The 16,949-nt window shown below is 38.7% G+C and overlaps 1 protein-coding gene across 2 annotated transcripts in view; it reads left to right on the forward strand.

The window, feature by feature from the left end:
* Nucleotides 1–14,532, forward strand: part of Cog3 (component of oligomeric golgi complex 3) — a 64,329-nt gene extending 49,797 nt beyond the window's left edge. For both annotated transcript variants that reach the window (XM_005409086.2, XM_005409087.2), the window contains exons 20-23: nucleotides 4,196–4,271; nucleotides 8,568–8,695; nucleotides 9,459–9,557; nucleotides 12,825–14,532. In XM_005409086.2, coding sequence (XP_005409143.1) covers nucleotides 4,196–4,271; nucleotides 8,568–8,695; nucleotides 9,459–9,557; nucleotides 12,825–12,854 — 333 coding nt within the window. In that variant the 3' untranslated portion in view covers nucleotides 12,855–14,532. The remainder of the gene's footprint in view (nucleotides 1–4,195; nucleotides 4,272–8,567; nucleotides 8,696–9,458; nucleotides 9,558–12,824) is intronic.
* The last annotated feature ends 2,417 nt before the right edge of the window (nucleotides 14,533–16,949 follow it).

Here is a 16,949-nt window from a genome sequence, read left to right on the forward strand (position 1 = left end):
GATCATTAATACCTACTTTGAAAATCTTTACTCCTATAGGATAGAAAACTCAGAAGAAATGGACAGATTCCTAGATATGTACGAATTACCAAGGTTGAGTCAAGAAGATACCAAATTCCTGAACAACCGAATATCAATTAATGAGATTGAAAATGTGGTTGAAAACCTACTGACAGAGAAAAGCCCAGGCCCTGATGGATTCACAGCAGAATTTTACAAGAAATTCAGAAAAGATTTAATACCAACACTCCCCAAACTCTTCAATGAAACTGAAAAGAAAGCAGTTCTCCCTAACTCATTTCTGGAGGCAAGCATCATACTGATACCAAAACCAGAGAAAGACTCAACCAAGAAAGAGAACTACAGACCAATCTCCCTAATCAATATAGATGCAAAGATACTCAATAAGATACTAGCAAAAAGAATGCAGCAAGTCATCAAGGAAAATCATACACCATGACCAAGTCGGTGTCATTCCAGGAATGCAGGGTTGGTTCATTATTCCCAAATCTATAAATGTTATACGCCACATCAACAGAGCCAAAGACAAAAACCACATAATCATCTCAATATATGCACAGAAAGCTTTCGACAAAGTCCAACATGCATTCACGATAAAAACTACAGAAAATAGGAATAGATGGTCTTTACCTTAACCTGATCAAAGTCATCTATGACAATCCAACAGCCAAAATCATCCTAAATGGACAAAAACTGAAAGCTTTTACTTTAAAATCAGGAACAAGACAAGGATGTCCGCTTTCACCACTCCTGTTCAATATAGTTCTGGAAGCATTAGCCAGAGCAATTAGACAAGAGAGAGAAGTAAAAGGAATAAAGATAGGAAAGGAAGAAGTAAAACTATCACTATTTGCAGATGACATGATACTTTACATGGAAGACCCCAAAAACTCCACCAGAAGACTCCTTGAATTAATCAACAAATTCAGCAGCATAGGTGGATACAAAGTCAACACTCAAAAATCAATAGCATTCCTATACACAACAAACAGACTGAGAGAGAAATTAAGGAAACCATACCTTTCACAATAACATCCAAGAAATTGAAATACTTCGGAATCAGTTTAACAAAAGAAATAAAAGATATATTCAATGAAAACTACAGTACTGTGAAAAAAGAGATTGAAGAAGATTTCAGTAAAGGAAAAATAGTCCTTGCTTATGGATAGGAAGAACCAACATTGTGAAAATTGCCATACTCCCAAAACTGCTGTACATATTCAGTGCAGTTCCCATTAAACTACCATTAACATACTTCACAGATCTCAAGAAAACATGCTTTAAATTTATCTGGAACCAGAAGAGACCCAGAATAGCAAAAACAATCCTGGGCAACAAGGACAAGTCAGGTGGAATCACAATCCCTGACCTGAAATTATACTACAAAGCTACTGTCATAAAATCAACCTGGTACTGGCTAAAAAACAGATCTGAGGATCAATGGAACAGACTGGAAGAAACAGCCACAACCACAAACACACTCAGCCACCTAATCATTGATAAGGGGCCAAACAAACTCACTGAAAGAATGGTAGCCTCTTTAATAAATAGTGCTGGAAAAATTGGCTTGCCACCTGCCAAAGACTGAAAATAGACCCAAGTCTGTCAATCACCATGCACCAAACTCAAGTCAGAATGGATCACAGATCTCAATATTAAGACAGAAACACTAAACCTATTGGAAGAGAAAGTAGGTAAAAACCTTGAAGACATAGGGATAGGCAGAGAGTTCATGAACAAAAACCAAACTGAACATGAAACACTTGAAAGAATCAACAACTGGGATCTCATCCTACTGAAAAGTTTCTGCACATCTAAAGAAATCACCAGCAGAGTCAAAAGAAAACCCACAAACTTGGAAAAAATTTTAGCTGACTGTCCCTCAGACAAAGGGCTTCTATCTAGAACATATAAAGAATTAAAAAATATCAGCCCCCCAAATTCAAAGACCCAATCCAGAAATGGGCAGCTGAGATGAATACGCAGTTCTCAGATAAGGAAATACAAATGGCAAATAAATACATGAGGAAATGTTCAACATCATTAGTCATTTGAGAATTGCAAATTAAAACAACATTGAGATTCCACCTTACCCCAGTAAGAATGGCTAGCATTAAGAAATCAACCAGTAACAAATGCTGGCGAGGCTGTGGAGAAATAGGAACCCTTCTCCACTGCTGGTGGGAATGCAGACTGGTGAAACCACTGTGGAAATCAGTTTGGAGATTCCTCAGAAAACTAGGACTAGAGGTCCCTTTCAACCCAGCTATTCCCCTTCTGGGTATTTTCCCAGAAGATCTAAAAACATCATATCATAGCAATGTATGTGCACCTATGTTCATAGCAGCGTAAGTTGTAATTGCTAAACTGTGGAAGCAACCCAAATGTCCATCCACTGAGGATTGGATAAGAAAATTGCAGTACTTTTATATAATGGAATATTACTCAGCTATAAAGAAAGATAAACTCGAGGCTTTTATGGGTAAATGGTCACAACTAGAAACCACGCTCATAAGAGAAATAAATCAGACCTGCATGTGCAAGCACTGCATTGTCTCAGTAGTGTAAAACCTGAAAGAGTTAATAAAAACTTGGAGGTATGATAGACATTGTGAAATGAAAGGAAAATGCTTAAGGGTAAAGGGCAACTGGGAGGTGGGAAAAGGGAATTGAAAGAAGAAGAAATTTCGTATGTATGTATATACAGGATAGTTAACATAGTTGATCTACTGTCTTCTATTTCTTTGCTGAAAGAAACAGTTAATGAGTGCTTGATTGATCAATACTGCATGTGTCTATTTGTTTTCATGAGAAACCACTTTGAAGATATCACTATGTAATACAACAAGCATTGTTAATTTCCTACCACTTTGTAATTCTGTATTGTTTTGCTATTTTGTAAATGGTTGTCTGTCTAGTGTTTTCCTCCTTTTATTTTTAAAGTAAAAAAATAAGAGTTGGAATGCAAGGAGGAAAGAAGTGGTTTATACACATGGGCAGCATGGGCAAAGGCCTAGAGTGGTCCAGGAGTAGAAATAGAAATTAGAATCAAAGAAGTCTGGGAGAACTGAATTAATGTTATACCCGTCTCTGCCCATTCGCTGTCTGAATATTTATTTGCCTCTTTTCATGAGAAAGCTCAAATGTTGGTGCTTAGATTTTTCTAATGAGACTTTCCAAGTGAGGCCAACGCTGTGACCTGAACCATTGGCATGTGGCTATTTAAAAAAAGCGTTTCGTGCAATTTTTCTTTTACCATCCCCAACCATTTCTTACTCTTATCACTATTATGTTAGCGGCAGGCTTGTCTGAGCAGCTGAATGCACATTTTGTGTTCACTGCTCTGTACCGCTGCTTTGGAATGACAGAGATGAAGAGAATACAGGCTCCCAAGTCTGTGTCTTTAGGTCTCAATGGTCAAATGTGCCTTTTAATGGTATTTGAAGATCCTGTTTCTTTGTTTGAAGGACATTCTCTCTGCCTGTGAAAAGAAAAAAAAAAATCCTTTCACTATGTAAAGGTGATTTTTATGCTGCTGGGTGATTTTTTGGGGGGGCGGGGAGCAGAATTGAACTCAGGACCTTGTGCTTGCCAGGCAGGCACTGTGCCACTAAGCTATCTCCCCGGCCCTGGGTGATATATTTTTAAATAACATATGGTAATAATTTAATATCGACATAGCAGTCCACGTAAGAGAGACTGGCTTTGTGTTGGTGCTTCTCTAGAGCAGTGGTGGTGAATGGACAGCAGTTGTGGCACAGCAGGCTATTTGTATCATTGACAGTTACACAAATAGCCTGCTGTACAAATACAGTTACACAATACAGTATACAAATTAGTGGGATATTTGTATCATTGAAAGCTCTAAAAGCTTTGCCATTACTGCTCTGGGACTTTCATTTTTGTCCTGTATGAAAATATCTCAGGAAGAATGCCTTATATGACTTTAGCAGGTTTTTTTTGCAAGGTAACCTATGCCATGAAATCACAAAAGAAGTTTTCTTATAAATTTTGTTGACTGTAAGGAATTATGGGATATAATGCATTTTTGTTATAGTTGGTACTTTAGATTAGCAGTATGTTTTAATAGGTTGAAATTGTGTTGTGTATCCTTTGAGAATAGTATAGTGTGTCATTGGTGAAGTGAAGCGTTTGTTTTTATCTCCTTTTCTAGGTTTCAGCATTAAAAACAATGGCCAGCCAGGGAGGTCCCAAGTATACCCTCTCCCAGCAGCCTTGGGCACAACCAGGTATTCAGATTTTACTACCGTGGATTCCTTTTCTAAGATATTGTTAATTTCCATTTATATACCTTCACTGTGATGGCTTGGAGTTGGTTCCCTGTTCACCTGGGGTACTATGATCTGTGTTAAGGCAAGATTCAGTTTGGCTAGCACTGTGTGTATCTCAGTAAGCATTTCAAGAGAGGAAGAATTTTAAAAAATTTAACCCAGTTAAAAATAAAATGTGGCTTAAGTGGAAACACTTCGGAATCTGCTTTCTGTGTGTCTACTATTCTTTGGGTTAGATAGAGCTTTGATGAAAATAATGTGTCTGACAGAATGAGGTTATGGAGAGAGAACACCTATTTTTAAGTATATGAAGAAATGCGGGGGCCACTGTTTCGTTCCACATTTTCTCCAAGTTACATCCTCTGTTGATATTTGAGTACTTGAAAAAAATGTAAAAATTGAAGTATCACTTGGGGGTTGGCAGGCAGGCAGTCAGGAAATCACCTGCCTGATTTGCAGATAACTGAAAAGTCCAATCCTACTCTTGCCTAGATGGTTTTTGTTTTGGCTTGGCTTTTTTTGTTTGTTTGTTGGCACTACAGGGTGTTTTGGTTTGTTTTTGGGTGAGTGAGAATTCTTTTTATTTTTGTTTCTTTGTGTTTGGGATTGCTCTCAAGGCGTTACTACCTTAGACAAGTGCTCTCCTGCTGAGATGTAACCCCAGCCTGATGGGAGAATTCTTTAGTGTTAGATGTAAGATATTTGGTCCTACCTAACTTTGTGTTATTTCTAGTACATTTTGTGGCATTTTGGAGTTGCCATTAAACCAGAACAAATCAATTTATTAAATTGGTATTTCTGACCATCTCTGACCCATATTTTGAAACTAAAAAGGCTGAAATCATGAAAGAATGATATTTTTATTATGAGTAAGCTGTGCCAAAGTTGGAAAGTAACATTTTGCTCGTATTGAAAGAGTTCCAGTGAATGATTCTAGTTTTGTATTCATGAAAATTGGCTGTCTATAGATACCTAATATGGAATCAAGTTTTTAGATAGGGCTGATTTTTCCATAAGAGTGTTATGTCTGTCAGGTATTCATTTCCTTTGGGAAAAAGGATTGAAGCCATTTTAAACCTCCAGAATTTTCAGTTATTGTGAATGCCTTAAGTTAATTTAAAGTTGGACCAAGAAGTTAAGAGTAGCTGTATATTTCTTAGGAAGATGTACAGTTGTAGAGAATTATCAGTTGTCTTCAACAGAAGGAATTGCATTTCAGAGGTTATTTGTATGCACATTGAGGATGTCAGTACAGGTTTTCATTGTCTTGTTTCATTGCAGATAAACTTTGTGATGTACCTTTTGTTTATTATGATGGAGACAGTGGATGTTCTACTGTACTTGTTATTTTAAACACGAGTATTGTATATTAGATTGAAATCTTTAACATCTTTAAGAAGCAGTGTACTTGATGCAGGTGTACATTCTGTCATAAGACAGAAGTCAGAATCTTTTACTGACAAGACTAGAAATTCTACTCATGGTCTGTGTTAGTGTCAACTTCCTATTCTGATTCTTCATAGTCAAGAAGCAGACTTATCAGTCCTGAACTCACCTTGACCCTTGGAGCAATATTAGTGATCTGGTTTTGTGGTTTCAATCACTTATAAGGCTTATTTAGAAATAGGAGCTGATTTGTAACTTGAATGTTTATGTAAATGAAACTCTTAGATGCAATAAATCTTTCTTAAAATAGGTAAAAACAGAAGACAGGCATAGACATATTTAGTACAACTAAGCCCAGAGACTTCATGCATAATTAACATACTGTTCTTTCCATTTTAGGAAGATCAGAGTAGGGGCTATTACTTCCCCAAGTGGAACCCTAACAGAATTGACAGTATTATGTGTATTGTGCTCTTAAGAATGTCGTTAGTAAAGCAGGAATAGATAAAAGAAGCTGACACAGGACTGACTGAACTAGGGCTTGCTCTTTCATTGTTTAACCCATTTGGTATCTTTCTCAGTGAGGCTGTCTTACTGCATATAGCAATGACTGTGTAGTCTTTTTTTTTTTTTTTTTAAATTTTGGGACAAGGTCTCATTGTATAGTTCAGGCTGACCTTGAACTTGTGATCCTCCTGCCTTAACCTTCCAAGTGCTAGGATTACAGGCGTGTGCCATGATGCCCAGCAGACCATTCACAACTATTCAGTCTATCTTGTAGTTGTTATCTTCTGTCCCTTTGGCCCTAGGGGAGGTGTGGCATTGGTTTTTCATGGTTTATAATATATGGAGCCCACACTTTAGTGTTAAAAGAGATTTATGGGCTGACAGCATCTAGGAACTGTTTTGAGCCCCTCTGCCTTAGAAATCCAGGGTGACAGTCCATGCAGAGCTGGTCAGGTTTTGAGGGATCATATCATGAAGACTCACAGGACAATGAGTTATAAATCAGGATACCAGTTTGTTAATTTGCTCTAGGATAAGATTTGGGGGGTATCAAGGGCTCTGAAAACTGATTTAATGATTCCTGAAGTGTGTTGGTGATGACAGAACCAGAGCCCATGGAGTAAGCGTCCAGCAGGAGCTTTCATTTATTTAATGAAAAGCAAACCATTCTGGAGTGTTTTCTTTTTTAGAACATTGGCACTTTCTTGTCTTGTTTTACTACAGCCCTTCTTGGTTAATTTTTTTTACATGGTATAAAATTTGAATTATGACAGGCATGAAATGAAAAATTATATTTTCCACCTGCAGACTAGTCCTTCTCTCAAAGGTAACCACTGCTGCAGTTTCTCTCCCCAGATTGTTTATGTATATGCAGGCTAATCTGGACTTCAGACTGTGTTACCCAGATGAGGTTGGGCTGTGCCCCTTGCTATTCTCAGTTCTGTGCTTGTTGCAGCGCTTCTGCACCGGCATGTCCAGCTCTGGCCACTATGTGGTGAATGCATAGGGTACATCACCTTGACACGGTTTCTTCAGTAATGCTGTGAAGGGATAGTCAAATTATTTTTAGTTAGTGTTTCTATATAGTTGTCAATAAAAGTTCTTATATAGACCTACATATCTTGGTAGTTTGTGAGTTATATTAGTAGAATAAATTTTTAGTAGTTGAAATGTTAAGTGAAAGCATATATGTATTTTCAGTTTTGCTAGATGATGTCTGGTATCCCTCAAAAGAAGCTGAGCTGTTTTATGCTCCTCTCAGCAGCTAATGAGGATGTAGTTGTCCCTCAGTCTCTGTTTGGGATCGGTTCCAGGACTTCCCACAGATAACCAAAACCCACGCACGCTCAAGTCTCATATAAAGTGATGTATACTTTAGATCCTCTCTAGATTACTTATAGTACAATATAAATGCTGTGTTAATAGGCATTATACTGCATTATTTAGGGAATGACAAAATGAAAAGTCTGAAAATGTTCAGTACAGATACAGCTTTGGGTTTTTTTTTTTTTTCTTCTGAATATTTTTGATTTGCATTTGGTTGAATCCATGAATGTGGAGCCTGTGGATGTGAAGGGCCAAATACCTGTTTCCCTACATCCTTGTCAAACATGGATATCCAGTCTTTTTGGCAGTTGTAAATATATTTTTTTTTATTTTATTTTTTTTTTTTTTGGGTTTTTCTCCGGTACCGGGAACCGAACTCACGACCTTGCGCTTGCCAGGCAGGCGCTTTTTGCCGCTGAGCTAAATCCCCAGCCCCAGTTGTAAATATATTACTGCTTTAATTTATATTAATTTTGAGTGAGATTGAGCATCTTTGAGATTCTATCTTTTCCTTTGTAGCTCTCTAGGTAATTTCTTCTCTTAAATACTTCATGCAGATGACTGCTCTTCCTTTCTGTGTATCCCTTTCAGACAATACATTGGGCTTACATAGTTGTTTTTTTAAAGTTCTGGAATTCTGTTCCCTGTCTGATAATATCGGGTAAGAAGGTAGCAGATATTTAGTTCTGATTGTGTGGATATCTTCCAAATGATCAAAGATACGTGCTTATTTATTGTGAAGTAATTCTTACTAGTGGCTCTCTAAAAATGAGTTTTTAAAACTCTACCTCTTACCACTGAATTCTAAAGATGCATATGATGGCCCCAGGAAATGCCTTGCAGCATGCTTAAGGAATTTTTTTATTGCCTTAGTCTTTGGGGTTAGAGTTTTGTATATAGCGGATACTTAGTGTTTATAGGGCTTGTCATTAAACTTGATAAAAAAAGTCTCTGTTTCTTTCTTTATTCCCTTCTGCATTAAAATGGAAATGTTTCTTTTTCTTTGTGACACTAACAAGATTATTTTTTTTGCAGCAAAGGTTAGTGACCTTGTGGCAACTGCGTATAAGACAATAAAAGCAAAGCTGCCTGTGACATTGAGAAGCATGTCGCTGTACCTATCCAATAAAGATACAGAGTTCATCTTATTTAAACCTGTTAGGGTGAGTAGCACAGTGATAATTTATTTGAATGCTGGTCAGTGCATTCCAGTGTTCTTTTCTCAGCTACCATTTTTCTTTTCCTATAGACACTTAAAAATATTTGTATTCTATTCTGGTGAATTTGATTAGTAGTCACCATGATTCTTTAAGATATAGAGCCTGTATCTGTCTGAGTCTATCTTCCTCCACCCTAATCCTCACTTTGTCTTAACTTTTTAGTACTAACTTCAAAATTAGAAACAAGTAAATAAAAAATCAGATCCTCGCATTGTGTGTGGCTCAGCCCTTGCGAGAACAGCATTTCAGAATTGTGTTCCATTTTCCTAGGGAACAGTAGCAATAAATGGCTGGCAACAGCCATGGAGGGATTAAGCGTGGAAGCAAAATTTAAGACTCATATCTTCAGGTTCTGTGTTGAGCTCACATCTTTTACCCAAGATGTTGATTTTTAAAGTACATTTTTGTATGTCTTGGAACTTTATTATCTTTGGTGTAAGAAATTGCTGAAGACTTCCTGTGAGAGGACAGAGATTTCTAGAAGTTAGCTTTTCCAGGAAATATTATTTGATAAGTCTTCATCAGGTTATGCCAGCCTGTGAAGCATTAGGTTCTGATTACATCTTTAGTGATTTCATGAAAACACATTTCCTCCACTTGTTTTTAGTGAGAACCACCCACGGTGATGTAATCTCAGTGCTTCAGGTTTAAGACATGTGTGTTTCTTTTGGCACATGTGATCTGATGTCCTCTTCTTTTTTCTAAGAATAACATTCAGCAAGTCTTTCAGAAGTTCCATGCTCTGTTGAAGGAAGAGTTCAGCCCCGAAGACATCCAGATCATTGCTTGTCCTTCCATGGAACAGGTAATCTCTGCACTGAACTTTACGCCCCCTGGGTTCTTTTACTTGGATAGATAATACGTTGCAGGAAGGTTGATTTTAGTTTTAATTTTTAAAACTGTACATTGTCTATCCTGATTAGCAAGAATTCAAACGTGGAATTGCTTTTGAGGGACAGTTTTAAAGCTGTAGTTACATTGTAACCTTGACAGTAAAATCTGCTCTGTTTAAAATAATGACCAATTTGTGAAAGACTTGAATACTGGCGTTTATTTAGCTTGCTGAATCATTTTGACTAAAATATGCACACTTAAGTGAAACAGAGTGGAGATTATTTTAAAGGTTAAATGCTAGAAATGTTTTTTCTTTTCTTCCTAAATTTAAAAAACTGAATACAGGGTCAGTTTGTGTTAGGTATCACTCATTCATTCAGTCCAGTCAGGAGATTTGTAGAGTGCCCATTGTATATTAGGAGTGGCTGGTGCTTTGCAGAATAGCTCACTTCCTAGGTTTGGTGTATTTTCAGCATTCAGTATGTGGTAAGGACTAGAGCGCTATGGATGGAGAGGGAAGGGTGATGAAAGCCTGGGTGAAATTAGGAGAGGCTGTGGAGAAGGGAACTGGCAACGTTTTGTTCTAATAAGGAGGAGAAACCTGGAGGGAGAAATGGGGCCTTTTTAAAAATAGAGATGTAATTTACTTACCATATAAGTCACCCTTTTAAAGTGTAGAGTTTAGTGGTGGTTTTTAATATATTCACATAATTGTGCAATCATCACCATTATCTGAAGCCTGAATATTTTCATTAGTCTTTGAAGAAACCCCTTGCCTGTTAGCAGATTTTCTGTTCCCCGTTTCCCTACAAGTGGTCTCTATCTATTTGCTTATTGTGGATATTTCATTAAACGAAATCATAGGAAGTATAGCCTTTCGTAACTAACTTCTTTCATTTAGTGTATTTTCAAGCATGTGCCAAAACTTCATTGTTTTTATGGCTGTGTAGATATCTTTGTGTGGATAAACGGGGATCATATTTTAAAAAGATAACCCTGTAGTTGTAGGGGTGTACAGTCAAAACACTTTTTATAAGTCATTTGAAACAACTTTTCTGGATGGTTGTGATACCAGCTTGCTATATAGTTAGGCTTGTTTTCAGTGTTTCAAGCTTTAATTTTGCTTTGTAGTTATGTGAAATATTTATGTGGCTCTCAAGTTAGAATTACAGAACAAGGTAAATTTGCAGAAGTCCTTCTTTCCTTTTGGAATTCTGTCTAGCCTTTTCCCTCCCTCTCCTGTAGATCACTTTTTTTAAATTACTCACTGGATCATACATCTATCGATTTATTTATTTTTTTCAATGATTGAGAATCACATGTTTGTATGTTCTTGGCAAAACTTCCCTGAGCGGGGAAATGTCGTGAGAGACAAGTGTCGGGTGGAGTCTCAGGGATAGTGGGTGGGCTCTTGGGCCTGTTGTGGGAGAGGAGAAGTCTGGTGTGTGGGTACAGCAGCAGGAGGTGGTGGGTGTGGTGGACTATGAGAGCCCTTGTCCAAGAAGCAAGTCCTAATCTCAGCAGAGTAAGAGGCAAGATCATTCTGAGAGTGAGGAAGTGAGGAGTGTGAGGTGTTGGAGGAGGAAGGCCCAGCTGAGTTTAGTGGTTATGAATCCATAAGAGATCATTCAACTTAAGCTATCCAGTTTTCTCTTCCTGTAGTCATGATCAGTTACATGAATGCAGCTGTGGAATGGGTGGATCAAAAGCTCCAACTGTGTTAGTCTGTTTTCCACGACTGTAGCAAATACCCAAGATAATCAACCTATAAAAAGAAAAGGTTCATTTTGGCTAACAGTTTGGGGTTTGTTTTGGATCATGGTCAGTTAGTTCTGTTGCTTTTGGGCCTGCAGCAAGGCAGCACATCGTGGTGGAAGTCTGTGGTGTAGTGATGCAACTCAGCCTCCTGGCCAGGAAGCAAAACAGAGGTGGGTGAAGGGAGTGCAAGTCCCGGCCCCCTTTAAGGGTGCCTTCCCAGTGACCTGAAGGCCTCCCTCTAGGTCCCTGCTCTTACAGTTTCCACTGTTTCCCAGCAGCATGTGCTGGGGAGCAAGCCTTGAACACATGGGCCTTGGCATGACGTTCCAGATCCAAGCTATAGCTCCAGTCTGTAGCAGTATAAATGCATTCTTTTAAACTTAACAGAAAAGGTGCAAAAATGGTATAAGAGCTCCCATATGTTTCCTTTTATGCAATTTATAGTCTGCCCCTTGCTGTGCCATCTTAGCTTTTCGCCTCTGTACTCCTCTTTTAGGTCATTTGCGAGGAAGTTGCTCCTTTACTCCTGAGTACCACAGAGTGCATTTCCCGAGAAAGAACATTCTCTTACATTGCTCCTTCTTCTGTAGTTTTCAAAGCTTGAAATGTAACACTGATGCTGCGGTCTGATCCACAGCTCATACTACACATTTGTCTAACATACTACATGTACTACACAGTGTCTAACAAGGTCCTTTACAGATACTGTCCCTGAGTGTAGGGCCCATATCAGATCATACACTACTGTCAGGGTCACATCTCTGGTTTCTTCGAAGCTGGAGCAGTTCCACACTCTTCCTTGAGCTCAGTTGTCTCTGAAGTCTGTTTGCTCATGATGAGACTCCAGTTTTGTATTGCTAGTAGGAAAAGCATAGAGATGATTTTATATCCTTCCCTTCACAACATGTATTTATAAAAGAGATAAGGGGTGATGTTCTTTGTCATCAAAGCAGTTTTACTCTGTAAGATTCCCAGCAAGGTCCAGTTACCTACAGCTTTCCACAGCCTGGATGATCCACATGTGTCAGGCAAGCTACCATTCCCTTCCTGTCCCCATGGTGATCTAGCTCTTGGATTCTGGGCCTCCATTACAGAGTAGGCAGGGCATTCTTACAGCTGTGAGAGTTAGCATGTAAACTAGAATCACCTATCATGCCTTTTTTATGTGTATTTTAAAACATCATTTAAAGAAGTTGACATATGCACAGATTTACCCAAAACACACTCAACACAGAAAAAGGTGTCAATGATTATGTAAATATCCTGTCATTTGTGTTCATGTATTGTTTTGCCATTAAGACTTTAAATGACTCGAGGGCCTGGCTTTGGGGATAGAGAGTAGCTCCTTGCAGGGTCTCTAGATGGGTGCCCTGCAGTTGTACAAATAGTCTTTCCTCATTTTGCCGCTGAGGCTCTGAACGCCTCTTTGTCAGGGTGGCATTCTGAAGCAGAGTTAACCAGCCTGTGCTTTGCTTTTCAGGTAAACCTCTTGCTGTCCGTTCCTAAATAAACAGGCTGGTCAGGAGGTGGGAATGGGCCAAGAAGTCTTACAGCCTGCAGGACTCTGAGGATCCCCACAAGTGTGCTGCCCAGTGCTGACTGCAGAAGAAAGCATAAACAGAATGTTGAAAAGATAGGAGTTTCCCTCTGGAAAACATCAAAATGCCAAAGATGAATGGATGTGTAGTGATCTCATTTAAATGGATGCAAGAAATGTAAGTTTTTGAGAGGTAGCCATGAGGAGCTTGAGGTGAAATGTTTCTTCATAAAAGTTGTGCAATAAAAATAGGTTACAATAAGTAGTGCTAAGAACTTTATGGAAATACAGCTGATGAGAAAGCTGCTAAAGGTAAGGTTTGCTATTGCATGAAACACAGCAATACTTTGGAAACACTTTTAACCACTGAGCATTCCACATTGACTTTTTGAGACAAGGTTTTGCTGTGTAGTTCAGGCTGGCCTTGAACTTACTGTGTAGCCCAGGCTGGCCTTAAACTTCAGGTGATCCTCCTGCCTCAGAAACCTTATTTCCATATTTTTTGTAATGTTTCTCCTATCATTTGATGTTTGGTTGGGAGTAGCTTCTGAGAATGCATCTCATTTTGCTGACGATTCAGGGTGTTATCTTCCTATTAGATGTGAGGGCTTCGTGGACATCTCCAGGATCTGAACTCCTTGAACTGCTGTGGCGCAGTGTGTTCAAAGCAGGGAGCTGCAGCCTCTTGCTGTAGGCAGGTATAGTTCTTCCATGTGGATCATTACGGTACAGCAGTCAGTGGGGTGAGTGGGAATTACAAATTACAGTGTTTTCATGCTTACGTATAGAGAGGAGGAATCCTGATGCAGGTCTCCTGAATGAAGCTTAGTTACGGTCCTTCTGCAGGCAGCCTCTGTTTGCAGCTGGTATTTGTAAGATGAACACTTTGACCTGTGTTATGTGTCTAGTAGCCTGTGCTGTGCACCAGCCTGGTGGGCCTCCAGCCCTGTCACAGCAGAACATGTTTTGCCAACACACATAGGACAGCAAACACTGCCTACATCTTAGAAACACTGCACCCCATTGGGGATCACACATGAGGCACAACAGCGAGTTTCCTATAGATCCCTTCCTCTTTAAATTTGAAACTAGAGTGACTGTGCCTCTGATCTTGTAGTAGTAAACATAGTGTGGTTCTTGTTTCAAAAAGGGTTCCAAGTTCCTTAAACCCTGGTGTGAAGGCGAGAGGGACACTGCCAAGGGGTCTGGACTGGCCGGCGACCCCTCGGTGTCACTGTGCCAGTGCTGTCCACGTGTGTAGTGCAGTGCTTCCCAAGGTGCGGTTGGTTCCATCCTGGCGTCTGTTGTCTGTAAGGGGTCCCTTGTTTTTTAATCACCTTTATTTTGGCAGTGGATGTTACTTGATGGAGCTTGTCACTTTGTTTTGAGAAGGTGGAAGAGGACCATATTCTTTCTTCACCTTGAAATGAATGAATTAGGAAGATTGTATTTACTTGTACTTACTGTTTTAAATACATGTTCATAAGATAAACTGTAAAATATCTGGTTTTGTGTATTATATGTACATTTGACTTTTAAATAGCCTTTCCAAAGAAATGAGGGCATGATTATTGTACTGTATTGTGACTGATGTCATTTGATATATGGAGCAGAGTGTATTCTTCAGGATAAAAATAATTAATGGCCCTTGTTCTTGTGTTTTGATCTTTTGTTTCTGAAACACTCAAAACACCTTACAAAGTGCTAAGCAGGTGATGGTGATCCAACTTGTTGCTAAGTGAGTATTTGTTTAAATCTGTACAGTTTCAAGTGCTTACTTATACAAAGAGTGTACATACTTTCAAATAATTAATTTAAAATGCTTTATATTATTTGACTAGAAATTGTTTTTAATAAATGAATTTTTTTAAAAAAATAAAGATTTTGTTTTCTATTTTTTGTGTCTAATAAATGTTTGGATTCTTTCAAAGACTTCTAATTGAGGTTTCTCTTGAGAGAATTTGTAGATCTGCACACAGAGAAATCTGTGTGTCCTTTACCCAGTTTCCCCCGTGGTAGCATCCTGCAGACTGGAGCGCAGTGTCATAGTCAGGATACGGACACTGACGTGCTGCACACCAGCCTTCCTCACATTTCCTTTTTACATGCACTGAATCAATTCCTTTGGCAAGGTAATTATTCTGAAAAGGCATTTTTGAACATCTTAATATTTCATTAGTTAAAAGACTTTTTTAGTTAGCTTTCCATTAACTGTAATAAATACCTGAGGTGAATCAACTTACAAAGAGGAAAGGTTGACTTTAGCTCACAGTCTGGGGGCTTCCCCTTTGTGACTGATGGACTCCTTATGTCTGAGGCAGTGCATCATGGCGGGCAGTGTAAAGCAGAGTTACTCACCTCCACTGGGAAGCAACAGAAGAAGAGGAGTGACCTGGGTCCCACTGTTCCTTCAAGCACATACACCACCAACGAGAAGACCTCCCACTACCCCCACCGGCATTAAAGTTTCCCCCATGGGCCTTTGGGGGGAGATTCCATATCATTTCCTACTAGAGGAAAACAGTAGGTTTTTCTTTTATGGCAAAATTGCAAATTTCCTGTCAGCACAGGTAACTGTATTGAAGTATAGTAATATGGTAGTAACAGTAAAACAATTGGAGTGTGAGCCTGCGATTCCAGCTACTCAGAAGACTGAGGCAAGAGGATTGCAAATATGAGGCCAACATGGGAAAAACCCTGTCTCAGATTTTAAAAGGGCTGAGAATGTAGCTCAGAGGTAAAAGAGTGCTTTCCTAGTGTTCACAAGGCCCTGGGATTCAATACCCAGTACTGCAAAAACAGCAACAAAGCCCATATTTTTTCCCTGGTTAAACAGGCCCATATCTTTAAATTCGCTTCTATTACCTTAGGCAGAATAGTCAACCTTAGTTCTTAAAAAGGAGTTTTCAGTTAAATGAACCTGGAGACACTTCTCAAAAAGGAGGGGCTCACTACTTCCTCCCTTCTGTGGAGTACTACTGTGAATATTCTTTTGTTGCTTGCCTGTCTTCAGTCTCTCAGTGTGGACACCAGTGAAGCAGGAGAGAGCTGCTGGAAAACTTACACAATGGTACTCATTTACATAGCTGGACATGCACACTCCTGTGCCATGTCCTAACACTCTGGGAGGCTGAGGCAGGAGGATTCTAACCTCAGTCAAGCCTGTACAACTTAGCAAGACTCTGTCCCAAAAAATAAAAATGGCTGAGGATGTAGCCCAGTGCACAGGTCCTGGGTTCAATCCCCAGTACTGGAGAAAAAAAAAAAAGTCATCCACTACGTAGATATTTTAGGTATACAAGTTTTTGAAAATCTTTTCCAGCTGTACAAGTATGTTCACTGTTAGACATTTCTGTAGTGTTTGATTTTTAATGTGAAATATAAATTATTTCATAAATGAGCCCTCAAACTGTTACTAGTGTTTGACATATAACTTTCAGAATTTTTTATACATATTCTAAAATTTTATTACAAGATTGAGCTCTTGTACATATTTTAGATCAAGGTTTTGTCAGCCTATATAAACACAATCTTGCTGAAGTATTTGAAAATTGTGAAGTCATAATATTTTATTCTAAATACTTTGGGACCCATCTCCTTTTACATAATTCCAATACCATAATCACACCTAAGAAATAAACGCAGTTTATTCTAGTAGGTAGCTCATGTATCAATTTCCTCATATCCCCACCCCACCCACTCTAGTCCAGCCTCACACATATTACTAGGCTGTTACATGTCTTCAGTCCCTTTAATTTTGACCAATCCTCTTACGGATTTTATTTGCTTGTTTTCATGACATTGACTTCCTGTTTTTGAAGGTTTTTTTTCCTCACTCTACTTTTTAAAGAAACCAGTTATCTTTTTTTTTTTAATTTTAAAGATAAAAGGAGGGAAACATTAACAGACATACAACATTTTACAACATATCACAAGCACAGTACAGACAATACAGAGTTACAAACAAAGTGGTAGGGAATTAACAATGCTTGTGGTATTACATATTGATGTCTTCAAAGTGGCTTCTCATGAAAACAGATACAGACATGCAATACTGGTCAACCCAAG

This window comes from Chinchilla lanigera, unplaced genomic scaffold, assembly GCF_000276665.1.
Source record: "Chinchilla lanigera isolate Chin_1 unplaced genomic scaffold, ChiLan1.0 scaffold00117, whole genome shotgun sequence".
Taxonomy (NCBI): Eukaryota; Metazoa; Chordata; class Mammalia; order Rodentia; family Chinchillidae; genus Chinchilla; species Chinchilla lanigera.